A 16,841-nucleotide genomic window follows, 5' to 3' on the forward strand; every position below is an offset into this window, starting at 1 on the left:
TATAGCTTTTGCCGGGCAAACTTCCCGACATAAATGTGTATATATATTGCTGCCCGATAAACGGGCTTTTCAGAGTACCCGAGTGTGATACATTTATTAAACCTACTCGGACGAATTTCCATCTTTGGTCGCGTCAATTCTTTCAACTCGCGTTGGAGCCCAGCTCCTTCACTCTAGTATTGGATGAGAGACTTAGAGAGGATATAAGGCTTGAAGTCACAAGCAAGGAATTGACAGTTTGATATAAACATTAAGGCAGACATCTGCATTTGAGAGGATCTTGTTATGGAATAACTATCGAGAATAAGATGAATGCTGACAATTTTCCATGATGAATGCTGATGACGGTTGAGATGGAGGAGACAAAGAAAAGTAGACAGAACCGATGTGTAGTTTTTGAAGATCTCGGCACTGACCTTCTCAAGGTTGGATTTACACCTTCTCACCTTTGGCAAAGAAAAGCTCACATTTTGTAAGGAGTAGCCAACAATGCTTGACCTGTCTGTGACAGAGAGGGCGGCCCACAGAGCACTCTGCCAGATTGAACTGCCCGATGTGACAATGCCGTGAAATCTCTCCGAAGATGGTGAAGGAGACAGACACTTTCCAGAGAGGTTGGGTATCAATTAAAATTTGACATGATAGGATCAAACGGGATACGAGAGCCTTTTAGGAATTTGTGAGTTGGGAAAACAAGAGTTTGCATTCTGCCTGTACAGCGTTGCATGACAACTTTATTGCAGACCATCATCGCTGGTTAATGAACAGACCTAAAGCCATCCGGGCATGGTGGGGTATGAACTCCCCACAGACACAGAGCAGAGGTCGGAGGATGGAATAGTTTGCAGAAAGAGTCAGAAATAAGTCGTGTCATACACAACAAGTTCTCCAAGCTCATGGGGATCAGGGAAGAACAAGGAATGTGGGGAAGTCATCAATGGATGAAGATTGCCCACGCGTCACCAGATCGTAAGTTCACTCTGTCAAAACGGAAGATAATTTTTTTCATAAATTATTTATTTAATAAATAATTTATTAATTCCTTTTTCATACATGTGACAAAAACATTAATCCAAACTTCAGTGTTCTGAAGCTACAGCTGCCGGAGGGTCACTTTGATCCTTTACTGCCAAGGTTGAGTCCTTCCTTGAGTGGCACTCCTACATATGTCATTACTGAAGCAACTTGAAGGGCACTCGGTAGCGCACACACCTCCGCCAGGCTGAACAGTTTATGTTTTGTATCCCACCGATAGGCCGGATCTGGATTTGGACCTGAACAAAAATCGAATCGATTCGTCCTTGTCACACACTCAACCTGTCCAACAAATTTCGTCCAGATCCGTCCATAACTTTTTGAGATATCCTGCTATGTATCGTTTTTGGCCCTATCTCCCAATGGTGAAGAATCACCTTAAAAATTCTAGTAGCCGGATCCGGATCCAGATCTTCACCAAAATCGAATCCTTTCTGCCTTGTCACATACCCCACCACTCTGCAAAATTTCGTCCGAATCCGTCCACAACTTTTTGAGATATCCTGTTCACAAACAGACAGACAAACAGACAGACAGGGGTGAAAATATAACCTGTATCCACCTTTGGTGGTGGAGGTAAAAAGTGTAAGTATAAATGCTTCATTTGATTTACAACAAAAACTGATGGGAACTTATCTGGAGGATGGCGAATGGAGTCGTAATCATTTCATCATCAGAATGTCAAGTTCACAAGCACAATTGACAACACTGACCTGCTGCTCCTTGAGGAACGAGAGGACCGCTTCCATGCTTTGGGCATTCTGGGAATGTGGGGATTGATCATGCACCTGCAATGTGGAGGCAGTGCCACCATATCAAAAAACAAGCACAATTAAGTTGATAGAAACACCGGTACGTATACTTCTAAACACACAGGCTGCTAATGTTCTCCATTTTTATGTCTTCTCAGTGACATGCAAACGTCGACAGCGATCATGTAAATAAAATTGCACAAGCATTGGTTTACATTGAGCTGACTTTGTGCTGAAATCTCACCCATGGTCATGTGGAAAACCAAATCATGATTCCAAAGCCGAAATGATTCAACTTTAGGGCTTGTCTTTTTGGAATGAATGTTTGAACATTATGAATGAAATTTCCACTCCCACCAAATTAATCCGGCCAATTACAAGTAACCATAATATATATACATACAGGTACTACGGTATTTATATCTTCACTATGCAAGCTTGGCATGGAAGTTCCACTATGTCCCATATGTGATGTGGATGCTCCACCTCATGGCATGCAGCATGGACACTGCTGGGTGTGCTGTAGATGCTCCACCGTGATGTGCATGGTGCTAACACCATACACTGCATAACATAACGTACAGTGTGAACACTCCATATAGCATAACGTACAGTGTGAACACTCCACATAGCATATGTACAGTGTGAACACTCCATAGCATAACGTACAGTGTGAACAGTCCATAGCATAATGTACAGTGTGAACAATCCACTACATACGGTGTGAACACTCCATAGCATAACGTACAGTGTGAACACTTGATAGCATAACATACAGTGTAAACACTCCACAGCATAACGTACAGTGTGAACACCCCATAGCATAATGTACAGTGTGAACACTTCATGGCATACCATACAGTGTGGACACTCCATAGCATAATGTAGCCTACAGTGTGAACACTCCATAGCATAATGTAAAGTGTGAACACTCCATAGTATAACGTACAGTGTGAACACTCCATAGCATAATGTACAGTGTGAACACTCCATAGCATAACGCAGTGTGAACACTCCATAGCATAATGCACAGTGTGAACACTCCATAGCATAACGTACAGTGTGAACACTCCATAGCATACTGTACAGTGTGAACACTCCATAGTATAATGTACAGTGTGAACACTCCATACCATAACATACAGTGTGAACACTCCATAGCATAACGTACAGTGTGGACACTCCATAGCATAAAGTACAGTGTGAACATTCCAGAGCATAACATGCAGTGTGAACACTCCATAGCATAACGTACAGTGTGAACACTCCATAGCATAAAGTACAGTGTGAACACTCCATAGCATAATGTACAGTGTGAACACTCCATATCAATAACATACAGTGTGAACACTTCATAGCATAACGCACAATGTGAACACTCCATAGCATAACGCAAAGTGTGAACACTCCATAGCATAATGTACAGTATGAACACTCCATAGCATAACGTACTGTGTGAACACTCCATAGCATAACGCGCAGTGTGAACACTCCATAGTATAGTGTACAGTGTGAACACTCCGTAGCACAGTGTACAGTGTGAACACTCCATCGCATAATGTACAGTGTGAACACTCCGTCACATAATGTACAGTGTGAACACTCCATAGCATACTGTACAGTGTGAACACTCCATAGCATAATGTACAGTGTGAACACTCCATAGCATAATGTACAGTGTGACCACTCCATAGCATACCGTACAGTGTGAACACTCCATAGCATAATGTACAGTGTGAACACTCCATAGCATAACGCAGTGTGAACACTCCATAGCATAATGCACAGTGTGAACACTCCATAGCATAACGTACAGTGTGAACACTCCATAGCATACTGTACAGTGTGAAAACTCCATAGCATAACATACAGTGTGGAAACTCCATAGCATCGCATACAGTGTGAACACTCCATAGCGTAGCATACAGTGTGAACACTCCATATCATCGTGTACAGTGTGAAAACTCCATAGCATAATGTACAGTGTGAACACTCCATAACATAACGTACAGTGTGAACACTCCGTAGCATAGTGTACAGTGTGAACACTCCGTAGCACCGTGTACAGTGTGAACACTCCATCGCATAATGTACAGTGTGAACACTCCGTCACATAATGTACAGTGTGAACACTCCATAGCATACCATACAGTGTGAACACTCCATAGCATAACGTACAGTGTGAACACTCCATAGCATAATGTACAGTGTGAACACTCCATAGCATAGCGTACAGTGTGAACACTCCATAGCATAATGTACAGTGTGAACACTCCATAGCATAACGCACAGTGTGAACACTCCATAGCATAATGCACAGTGTGAACACTCCATAGCATAACGTACAGTGTGAACACTCCATAGCATACTGTACAGTGTGAAAACACCAAAGCATAACATACAGTGTGGAAACTCCATAGCATAGCATACAGTGTGAACACTCCATTGCATAACATACAGTGTGAACACTCCATATCATCGTGTACAGTGTGAAAACTCCATATCATAATGTACAGTGTGAACACTCCATCGCATAATGTACAGTGTGAACACTCCGTCACATAATGTACAGTGTGAACACTCCATAGCATACTGTACAGTGTGAACACTCCATAGCATACCGTACAGTGTGAACACTCCATAGCATAATGTACAGTGTGACCACTCCATCACATACCGTACAGTGTGAACACTCCATAGCATAATGTACAGTGTGAACACTCCATAGCATAACGCACAGTGTGAACACTCCATAGCATAATGCACAGTGTGAACACTCCATAGCATAACGTACAGTGTGAACACTCCATAGCATACTGTACAGTGTGAAAACTCCATAGCATAACATACAGTGTGGAAACTCCATAGCATACCGTACAGTGTGAACACTCCATAGCATAACGTACAGTGTGAACACTCCATAGTATAGTGTACAGTGCAAACACTCTGTAGCACAGTGTACAGTGTGAACACTCCATCACATAATGTACAGTGTGAACACTCCGTCACATAATGTACAGTGTGAGCACTCCATAGCATACGGTACAGTGTGAACACTCCATAGCATACCGTACAGTGTAAGCACTCCATAGCATAATGTACAGTGTGAACACTCCATAGCATCGCGTACAGTGTGAACAATCCATAGCATAATGTACAGTGTGAACACTCCATAGCATAACGCACAGTGTGAACACTCCATAGCATAATGCACAGTGTGAACACTCCATAGCATACTGTACAGTGTGAAAACTCCATAGCATAACGTACAGTGTGAACACTCCATAGCATAACGCACAGTGTGAACACTCCATAGCATAATGTACAGCGTGAACACTCCATAGCATAACGCACAGTGTGAACACTCCATAGCATAATGTACAGCGTGAACACTCCATAGCATGACGTACAGTGTGAACACTCCATAGCATAACGCACAGTGTGAACACTCCATAGCATAATGTACAGTGTGAATACTCCATAGCATAGTGTACAGTGTGAACACTCCATATCAATAACATACAGTGTGAACACTCCATAGCATAATGTACAGTGTGAACACTCTGTAGGATAACGCACAGTGTGAACACTCCATAGCATAATGTACAGTGTGAACACTCCATAGCATAACGCACAGTGTGAACACTCCATAGCATAATGTACAGCGTGAACACTCCATAGCATAATGTACAGTGTGACCACTCCATAGCATAACGTACAGTGTGAACACTCCATAGCATAATGCACAGTGTGAACACTCCATAGCATAATGCACAGTGTGAACACTCCATAGCATAACATACAGTGTGAACACTCCATAGCATAATGCACAGTGTGAAAACTCCATCGCATAACATACAGTGTGGAAACTCCATAGCATAACATACAGTGTGAACACTCCATAGCATAACATAGTGTGAACACTCCATAGCATAGCGTACAGTGTGAAAACTCCATAGCATAATGTACAGTGTGAACACTCCATAACATACCGTACAGTGTGAATACTCCATAGCATAATGTACAGTGTGAACACTCCATATCATAACGTACAGTGTAAACACTCCATAGCATAATGTGCAATGTGAACACTTCATAGCATAATGTACAGTGTGAACACTTTATAGCATAACAATCAGTGTGGACACTCCATAGCATAACGTACAGTGTGAACACGCCATAGCATAACGTACAGTGTGAACACTCCATGGCATCACGTACAGTGTAAACACTCCATAGCATAACGTACAGTGTGAACACTCGATAGCATAACGCACAGTGTGAACACTCCATAGCATAACGCACAGTGTGAACACTCCATAGCATAATGTACAGCGTGAACACTCCATAGTATAATGTACAGTGTGACCACTCCATAGCATAACGTGCAGTGTGAACACTCCATAGCATAATGCACAGTGTGAACACTCCATATCATAACGTACAGTGTGAACACTCCATAGCATAATGTACAGTGTGAAAACTCCATAGCATAACATACAGTGTGGAAACTCCATAGCATAACATACAGTGTGAACACTCCATAGCATAACATACAGTGTGAACACTCCATAGCATAGCGTACAGTGTGAAAACTCCATAGCGTAATGTACAGTGTGAACACTCCATAACATAGCGTACAGTGTGAACACCCCATAGCATAATGTACAGTGTGAACACTCCATATCATACCGTACAGTGTAAACACTCCATAGCATAATGTGCAATGTGAACACTTCATAGCATAATGTACAGTGTGAACAGTTCATAGCATAACAATCAGTGTGGACACTCCATAGCATAATGTACAGTGTGAACACGCCATAGCATAACGTACAGTGTGAACACTCCATTGCATCACGTACAGTGTGAACGCTCCATAGCATAACGTGCAATGTGAACACTTCATAGCATAACAATCAGTGTGAACACTCCATAGCATAACGTACAGTGTAAACACTCCATAGCATAACGTACAGTGTGAACACCCAACGGCATATCCATACAGGTATTAATCCCAAATTACTCATTTCCATGATAGCAGGTTCCAGGTATTAAATGTCCGTATATCGAGGGATTTCTGTGCTGTCTCATGGACAGTGGAAATAATGAAAACTGGCAGCTTGAATCACTCATCATTTTTGCTTCTTTCTAATTGCAATGGAAAGATAATATGAAAGATATAGATAGAAAGCTTTGCAGACCTGCCTCCCCTCATAAGAATATTTGCACAATTCAAATTCATTCTGTGTAAGGTTCCGTATTTTTGAATAAGACATCCTTCATAAAAACATTACAAGAACAAAAATAACGAAAATGTACAACAGTCCCTTGAGAAAGTATTCACACCCCTTGACATCTTCGCATTTTGTTGTGTTACAGCCTGAATTTAAAATGGATTAAATTGACTTTTTTTGTCAATGATCTCTACTCTATAATGTCAAAGTGTAAGTTTTTTTTTTAGAAATTTTTACAAAATTGGTAAATTAAAAATTCAATACTGAAATATTTAATTTCCATAAGTATTTAGCCCCCTGAGTCAATACTTCGTAGAAAGAAGCGCATTTGGCAGCGATTACAGCTTCGAGTCTTCTTGGGCATGTCTGTATCAGCTTTGTACATCTGGATTTGTGGAGTTTGTCCCATCCTTCATTGCAGATTTGTTCAAGCTCCGTCAAGTTGGATGGGGAGCATCGGTGAACAACAATCTTCAAGTCTTTCCACAGATTCCGGACGTTGGCTGAACCACTCAAGGACTTTCTGAAGCCATGACAGTGCTGCTTTGGCTGCGTGCTTGGGGCATTGCATGGTGTACATGCGAGTTGAAGCAGGAATCAAAGTGCAGAGAAGGAAAGAGAGCAGATAAGTCTGCATTTACCTGCGGTGAGAGGTGCAGTGTCTGACTTTGGAAGTGCTCGACCGAGGAACGTGCCTGTCTTTGGGCACACTAGGGTTCTTTTGCCAATCGTCAACAAGCGATAGTCTACCATTTCATCCCTGTTGCGTTTGCTTCCTCAATTGCTCCTTACTCCCAAGTTATTCCTTTTAGGTCCATTTTCTTTTTAACTTACCCCTCTATTTATAGTTTGCTTACCCTAACCCTACCCAACTGTAGCCCTTTTCTCAAATTTATATACATCCTTTTATTTTTGTATACAGTCAGGGCTCATGGAGGAGCTAGAACACAGAACAAATCACGACATAATATAACTTTAAAAATCAGTGGAAAAGGTGGGGGGGGGGGGTGGGGGGGGAAGGCTCACCAACATCAGGGTAAAGTGAGAAAATAGAGGGAGACTTGGAAGAATAAAGGACATGGGGAAGAATGGGAGGAATAGGACGAGGACACAAGGATGAACAAGATGGATACAGCTGAAAACTCTCAATCCCATAAGTGGAAGGAAAAACTGAGGAAGAAGCAGAAATGGAAGAAAAAGTTTAAATTAAAACGCAATTGTTTCTTTTTATTTTTGCCCAATTAAAAGCCTCAGGTGTGGCGACATTCAGACATAGCTATAATGTGGGTGGAATGTTAAAAATAAACTCACAATGACATCTCCAGACAAAAGTTCCAAAAGGGCAATTAAAACTTTCCCATCTCTCAGGTCATCATAAAGGTCCTCGACTGTTATCCTTTCCTGCAAAACAGTTGAAAAACAAATCAGGTAAGTCACAAAGGTAACCGAATCAGGTTACCTACAAAGGACAATGCAGTTTTATTAACGGGGATTACAAGCAACACACAATGTCGTCTCCTTTTAAAGAAAACCTCGGAATTGTTAATTTTCACAAACGAAATCCAGGTGTGACGGCCGGATTTACGTCCACATCTGAAGGGTGACGTGTGGTCGGAGACACAAGGATCCCATGCAGCCATCATTACCAGAAAAGCAATTCCCGATTCAATCGGCGATCAAAGCCAGAGTAGAAAAAGCAATGGGGACCAAGATCATCAACTGAGCCTTTCATTACCTCCGCCACCGAAGGTTTTACAATTTTCGAGTATGCCCTTATTTAGTAGTCGGTGGTCTAGTGTTCCATAGCATCCTCTATTGCATCCCTTATGTTCCTTATGTATGTTTATATATGTTTGTATGTTTATGTTTATGTATGTTTATCCATCCCTTATGTATGTTTTATGTCCTATTTGCATCCCTTATGTATGTTTATATGTGTTTATGTATGTTTATATGTTTATGTTTATGTATGTTTATATGTTTATGTTTATGTATGTTTTCCTTATGTATGTTTATCCATCCCTTATGTATGTTTTATGTCCTATTTGCATCCCTTATGTTCCTTATGTATGTTTATGTATATTTATGTATGTTTATGTATATTTATATGTTTATATGTTTATGTATGTTTATATGTTTATATATGTTTTCCTTATGTATGTTTATCCATCCCTTATGTATGTTTTATGTCCTATTTACATCCCTTATGTTCCTTATGTATGTTTATATGTTTATGTTTATGTATGTTTTCCTTATGTATGTTTATCCATCCTTTATGTATGTTTTATGTCCTATTTGCATCCCTTATGTTCCTTATGTATGTTTATGTATATTTATGTATGTTTATGTATATTTATATGTTTATATGTTTATTATGTTTATATGTTTATGTATGTTTATATGTTTATATATGTTTTCCTTATGTATGTTTATCCATCCCTTATGTATGTTTTATGTCCTATTTACATCCCTTATGTTCCTTATGTATGTTTATATGTTTATGTTTATGTATGTTTTCCTTATGTATGTTTATCCATCCGTTATGTATGTTTTATGTCCTATTTGCATCCCTTATGTTCCTTATGTATGTTTATGTATATTTATGTATGTTTATGTATATTTATATGTTTATATGTTTATTATGTTTATATGTTTATGTATGTTTATATGTTTATGTATGTTTTCCTTATGTATGTTTATCCATCCCTTATGTATGTTTTATGTCCTATTTACATCCCTTATGTTCCTTATGTATGTTTATATGTTTATGTTTATGTATGTTTTCCTTATGTATGTTTATCCATCCCTTATGTATGTTTTATGTCCTATTTGCATCCCTTATGTTCTGCCTCTAGGCGTCCATGTGTTAGGTGGTGGTATATCATTTCTGTGATTATTCCTGTTAGAAGTTTGTATGTTGTTAATGGACATGTTATAGGTTGGTATTTGTAAGGTACAGTAGTTGGATTTCAAATTTTGGGATGAGGAAGGTGTTGCCTTCTGTGAGCCACTCATCCATTTCCCGTTCCCCTTGGATAAGCTCATTGAATGCTCGGGCGTCGTGATTGTGGAGAGCCTCAAATTGCTTTAGCCAGAAGTTTGGAATTCCATCCAGGCCTGGGCTTTTAATGTTTGGCCTTTTTTGAGTTGCTTTTTTGATATTTGTTTTCTTCATCAATTTATCACTGTTGGAATGTCGTTGGAACCGGTATGTGTTTTTTATTTTCCAAATGTTGGATCTATTCCCCCTCAATTCTGTTTTTCTGGGTCTTCACTCATTCCTCTCCAGAAATCTTCAAATTGATCTTTTTCATGGAGATTTGATACATTTTGCTTTTGTTTCCCGAGTTCACCGTATAATCCCTTTAGGTTATTTTCAAACATTTGGTTTTGCTTTCTGCCAAAGTTGTTGACTTCGTCATAGTTTGTTTTTTTTATCTTCCTCGATATCTTTTGAGTTGCTTTTGGAGTGCTCCACTCCACTTTTGCACTGCTGGCGATTATGATTCCTACTGCAATGCTTTGAGTACCTGCCAGCTGAATTCACTGCACGAACGTCGTGAACTACTTTATAGTAACTTTGCATCTTCTTTGTTTAGTAGATTCCCAGACTGGTTACCAAACAAACAATCGTCACTTGGACAATTACGTCACAGCAATAAGCTTATTGAAATTATGTGCAGGACTGAACGTTACAGAAAGAGTGCAATGCCTTATATAGTCAGACTTTTAAATACCAGAATGTGTTCTAAGTAAGATGAATCTCTTAATACATATTCTCCAAGTGAGATTCATAACTTAAAATATATCCTAGTTTTATATTTTAAGGAAATTTTTTATCTTGGAACGTGGTACTTATTATTGCAGCTATTTTAACAGTGTGTATTTTACACGTGTGTATTTTATATGTGTGTATTTTATGACAATGGGTGTATTTTACAATATTGTGTGTACCTTAAACGATGCTTATTTTTCATGTTATTAATGCTTGAATATGTACTTGTAGTGTAGTAATTTTTTATTCATTTTAATTATTTCTATGTTAATATAGTGATTGCAAATTATTGACTTATTTATTTTATGATCTCGTATTTTATGTCATGTTGTAAATCATTCACAATTCAGCCTTTGGCTGCGACGAATTGATAATAAAACCATGATTGATTGATTGATTGATTGATATCATTTCCCCCACCAGGGGAGAGGATATTATATTTGGGTCCATTTGTCTGTTTGTCTGTTTGTTTGTCTGCACACTGCACAGCATGTGCTAATGTAGGCCACAAACGCCACCTAGTGGTAGCCAGTAGGTTTTTTTTTTCAACCGAGTACGTTTATAAAGTATGTACAATTAGAATGGGACTACATCTCTAAAATACGTATTGTAAAACCTCCCTAAGCAAGTCAGGGTGAGGCCCTGCAATCTTCGATTGCTCGTTCTAGTTTCTATTTTGAGTTTGTTTTCAGCAACCATTACCCCTCGGCCTTTGTTCTCAATTTCATATTTGCTTTTTAGTCTCGTCCCGTAGGGGATGCAAGACTATTGCAATGCCCGGATGTGTGTCTGTCTCTGTGCGTATCCACATCCACATATTTTTGCTTTAAAAATGTTTTTCTCTGCAACCACTTGTCCGATCGATGCAAAACTTTAAACATGGGAGTAACTCCCCATGGACAATATGTTATTGCTAAATCCAACATCATAGGTCACATGGTATGGCAGCCATGTTGGATTAAATGAAAAAAATTGGACATCATTTTCTCCGAAACCGCTCAATGAAAATAATTTAAACTTGGCACACGTCATAAACTCCCCATGGGGTATATATAGGGTGATACCAATGACGTCATCGGTGAAGTGGTATTTCAGCCATAACTGGTCGAATTTAAATATTTAACCAAAAATCTGAAACTTCAAATATCTGATCTATGACCCCATGTTAGTAAATAATTATGCCAAGGTAAATTATATGCCAAGAAACTTTGTGACATAATAGGGTGCATGGATGACGCGGGTATACTGGCCGTAATAGTAGCGTGTTCAAAAACTATGGTATTTTTGTTCACAATGAGTGTGCGAGGCGAGACCCTGCGTTCTACGAGTGTCGTCTAGTTCTGTTTGGATTATCTTCATTAGCCATGGGCTTCGGTTTCCTCTTCTAAATTGCTGCATCTGTCCCGTTTCCTTTCTCAGTTGTTCTGTGTCATTCGTCTCAGTTTCCATGGTGGTGCTTAGTCTCTGCTTGTAAGGCCTGGTTTTCTTCTCCTTACAGCGTTGTTTACCTGTTACTTTTCCTTGAACGAGCAGTTCCACTGCAAAACACACAGTATTGATTTCCTTCAAGTGGATGATTTTGGTGTCATTCTTCTGAGGGTTCGGTTGGTCCTCTTTACTCGTATTTCATCCGTTTGTTGTTTTCTGTTCTATAGAGTTGTGGCCATTCCAGGAGTGGTATCAATCTCATCTCATCTATTATATTGGCCAACTCTTATTCCAGTCTACGTCTATTCCTATTCCTTCTATTTCCATCATCGTTACCATCTTCTTCCTCTTCTCTTCTCAGTTGTTCTCACTTGTCTTCCTTCTCCTTATCATTGGCTGTTTTTGCTCTCATCCCTTCTGTCTGTGTTGGTGTCATCTGATTTAGGTGAACTCCTGCAAATTGTTTTTGTAAGCCTCACTTGGCTGCGTCTGGATGGGCTTGAGGGTAGAGGAGCAGCAGCCGAAAGCCGAATCCTATCCAAGGTCCTCCTGATGACTCCATCTTTGCCTATTCGGGTCCCTCCTGATAACTTCAATGTTATATTTGGTCTATTATTTGATTACATGACACCACCAGACGAAGAAGGTAAACCTAAACAGTACTTTTCATCTTGTTGGAGTTCGAATTCGAAGACGCAATGTCCTACTTGTGTGGAAATATCCTAAATCAGCCCCAAACAAAAGTGGTACTTAGTGTACACAATGCCTTCTTACCATCGCTGTTTACTGGTTGGATGCAAGGCCATAATCATGACCATTCTTGCTGGAATTTAGGGAACTAGGGCATGCCCGTACTATATATATATCTAAAATTATATCCCCCCCCTCTATTTACATGAAATGGTTTGGTCCATTCGCAAAGCCAAAGCGAACGGCTTGCGAGTACGGTGACAATCCCCCCCCTCTATTTACATGAAATGGTTTGGTCCAAAGCGAACGGCTTGCGAGTACGGTGACAATCCCCCCCCCCCCCCCTCTATTTACATGAAATGGTTTGGTCCAAAGCGAACGGCTTGCGAGTACGGTGACAATCCCCCCCCTCTATTTACATGAAATGGTTTGGTCCAAAGCGAACGGCTTGCGGAGTTTGGTAAAGAAATCGCCATAGCTCGGTAACTACTTCTCCGATTAATTTCAAACCTTGAAAAGGCACATCCTCGGGTCCCCAGCAATATACCTGGCAAGTTTCAAGTATATCGGACCGGTAGTTGTCGAGAAACAGCGGTCACAGACAAACATACAAACATACAAACATACACACAGAGATTACTGGAATTATAGATAGACTAGGGCATGCCCGTACGTGGGTGCAATGCCCGTACGTGGGTACGTGGGTACGTGGGTGCGAGTACGGTGACAATCCCCCCCCCCCCTCTATTTACATGAAATGGTTTGGTCCATGAAATGTTTTGGTCCATTCGCAACGCCAAAGCGAACGGCGAACGGCTTGCGAGTACAGTGACAATCCCCCACCCCCCTCTATTTACATGAAATGGTTTGGTCCATTCGCAACGACCACAGAACCCCCCCCTCTATTTACATGAAATGGTTTGGTCCATTCGCAACGCCAAAGCGAACGGCGAACGGCTAAATCGCCATAGCTCGGTAAGTACTTGTCCGATTAATTTCAAACCTTGAAAAGGCACATCCTCGGGTCCCCAGCAATATACCTGGCAAGTTTCAAGTATATCGGACCCGTGGTTGTCGAGAAACAGCGGTCACAGACATACAAACATACAAACATACAAACATACAAACATACAAACATACACACAGAGATTACTGGAATTATAGATAGATGAATGAACTGTATGATGCTTTTTCGATGGTTTCGTCTGCAAATTGGATACTTCCTCACTCGAGGTTGAAGCCATTATGACACGAAAAAGGAATAAAGAAACCACGGAATGAGATTTACTGTAGTACAGTATTAAAGCAGGTTTTCACTGTGGCAAGATTCCTGAAAGCCTCGTTCTGATTGGCTTTTGCACGATGCTTACTTTTTGCCTGGAAATGCAAGGTTCATTGCAAATCAAATGCAGGTTTATTCCAGCCTCGGCAGGTTAGCAGGTTTGGAGGTGAAAAGGCTGGGGGTAAAAACACCAGATGAGGGTTAATTAGGACGTGTGTGTGTGTGTGTGTGTGTGTGTGTGTGTGTGTGTGTGTGTGTGTGTGTGTGTGTGTGTGTGTGTGTGTGTCAATAATAACGGATGCCAACACGCTGGACTCGACATATGGAATGTTACTATTTGCAAAAGACACCGTGGGATCTTTAACGTCCACCAATGGCCACAAGGTAGAGGAGTTCTCTGGCTTAACATCCATCCGGGTGACAGCGCACACATTGATGCCTCATGCTCCATGTGAAACACCAGGATGACAGTTTATAGCTGAGTCGGGATTCAATCCCTGGTGAAACAGCTCAGAAGAAGAGTCCCTACATGCGTGCACAGACTGGTCACAGCACTCCACAGTGTCAATCATCCTACAAGCCTTTGTGGCAATGTTTTTTGACAGTTTTTTTGTTTCTACAAAGACGGAAGTGGAAATATAAAGTTTAATATCTTCTCTTCCGGTGACGATTCAGAAATGTAATTGACTGTGTAGTGGATGCCAACGACAGGGTTGATGTGTGGCAGGGTCCCCTCCCCCCCCCTCTCCTCCCCTCCCCCCCCCCCCTCTCCTCCCCTCCCCCCGTTCCCCTCCCCCTCCCCCTCCCCGCCCCTTCCCCCCTCCCCCATCCCCCTCCTCCTCCTCCCCCTCCCCCCTCCCTCCTCCCCTCTCCCCTCCCCCCTCTCCTCCCCTGGATGCCAACGACAGGGTTGATGTGTGGCAGGGTCCCCTCCCCCCCTCTCCTCCCCTCCCCCCCGTTCCCCTCCCCCTCCCCGCCCCTTCCCCCCCTCCCCAATCCCCCTCCTCCTCCTCCCCCTCCCCCCTCCCTCTCCCCTCTCCCCTCGCCACTCTCCTCCCCTGGATGCCAACGACAGGGTTGATGTGTGGCAGGCACCTCCTGTTGGTCAGGAACTTGCAGCGAGTGCTGGGGTGCAACATGGGGTCATACATGGCTCCGTATAATCAACATTAGAGTGGCTTAGGGTCATTGGGGTTATTGAGATTGAAAAAAAAAAACACATAACTACTAAATGGATATTGTAACAAACAAGAGAAGGCATATGAAATCTCAGGTGACGTTTCAACCATAACTCATGGACCTTCTCAAGTCATTAGTCCAAACTGTTGCACGTGACTCAGTTTTATTCTCTTTGCAGCTATCTTCTGGTCCCTGCCAGAGCAGGGAATGCAAGGAGTTTCAATCCCTAAATACACCATCTGGGTTTGTAATTGGCATGATGTGGTGCATATGGACATGCATGAGCGAAAGTGCTGAGCAGCGAAATGCTTCCACCCTGCTCTCCCTCGTCCTTCGTTCGTACTCAGCACAAGGCTGCGGGGTAGCATCATTGGCCGAGGGTGCGGCTCTGCTCCTCTGCTCGTTGGGACAGGAATATGGAAATTTTCATGGTGCCGGCGATAGTTCGCCTACTCTTCGAGAAGGACACCATGGGGTCTTTAACGTCCACTGACAAATTGTGACAGACACGACGCTCGGTGTAATGTCCATCCGAGGGATGGAGCACACATTGATGAATCATTGATGAATGTTACACGATCCCGTGTTATAGGAGCCTCGTTGGAGCTATGTATTGTGCAGATGGGTCAATTGCATCGCCAGTTAAGGAGCACTTCCCTGGCCTTTGGCATGCCATGCTTCGAGCACCAATCTCCAATGTTTACTGGGTGCAGTACCCAGGTCGAGCGTCAACCTCAAATCAAATGAAGCACAGAGAGAGTGCGACGTTGTGAAACGGTCACCTGAGACTTGATCTACGTCACCTGAGATCTCCGAAGACGATGCAGTTGTTACTTTGTGCTATTCGTTGGTGGCTGTGCTTTTTCTTGACAATTGCAATTAAAATGTTATTGAACTGCATTAAATGTTTTTTTTAACATTAAAATATTAATCGCTAATTAAAATTTAAACAAACCAAGAAGGTCTCTTTCCCTCCCTTGAATGCACCACCTTCCACATCCCGTCATCCATTTTCTTTTTACTCAATTGCACTGCCACTCATCCCCATCAATTGCACTCCCCCTCATCTCCATCACCCCCGCACCTGTGGACTCCCTTTTCCCACCCATCCTGTATCACAAGCATGTTATCCTCATACTCCATCATTATCCTCCCTTCAAACTCTTTGAATTTTCGATATTAAACGTTTATTTACCATTCTTACAGAAACAAGCCCATTTTACCCAATTACCCTGCTCACGTGTTTGTTCAGCCACCTGGTGAAAGTCTTCTTTTGAACCCTTTCGTGATCTCCTGTGACCATGGAAAAAAAAAAAAAAAAAAAAAAAATTTCAAGGCACAAGAAGAAATTTATTTAATTTGGCATTGTCATAGGATATTCATAGGATTGCAAACAAGCTGTGCATGAAACTCATCAGGATGATCGATGATCAATAGGGCAAAAACTAAACAAGGGTGACTAT

General features: G+C 41.5%; 1 protein-coding gene across 1 annotated transcript in view; it reads right to left on the minus strand.

The window, feature by feature from the left end:
- LOC137438859 (plectin) overlaps window positions 1-16,841 on the minus strand; it is a 230,855-nt gene that overhangs the window by 202,912 nt on the left and 11,102 nt on the right. The window contains exons 2-4 of the mRNA XM_078767346.1: window positions 16,619-16,671; window positions 8,336-8,425; window positions 1,749-1,823 (exon numbers count right to left, since the gene is read on the minus strand). Of these exons, the coding sequence (XP_078623472.1) occupies window positions 1,749-1,823; window positions 8,336-8,425; window positions 16,619-16,671 (218 nt within the window). The remainder of the gene's footprint in view (window positions 1-1,748; window positions 1,824-8,335; window positions 8,426-16,618; window positions 16,672-16,841) is intronic.

The sequence above is a fragment of the Myxine glutinosa genome, chromosome 13 (assembly GCF_964187855.1).
Source record: "Myxine glutinosa chromosome 13, kmMyxGlut1.1, whole genome shotgun sequence".
NCBI lineage: Eukaryota > Metazoa > Chordata > Myxini > Myxiniformes > Myxinidae > Myxine > Myxine glutinosa.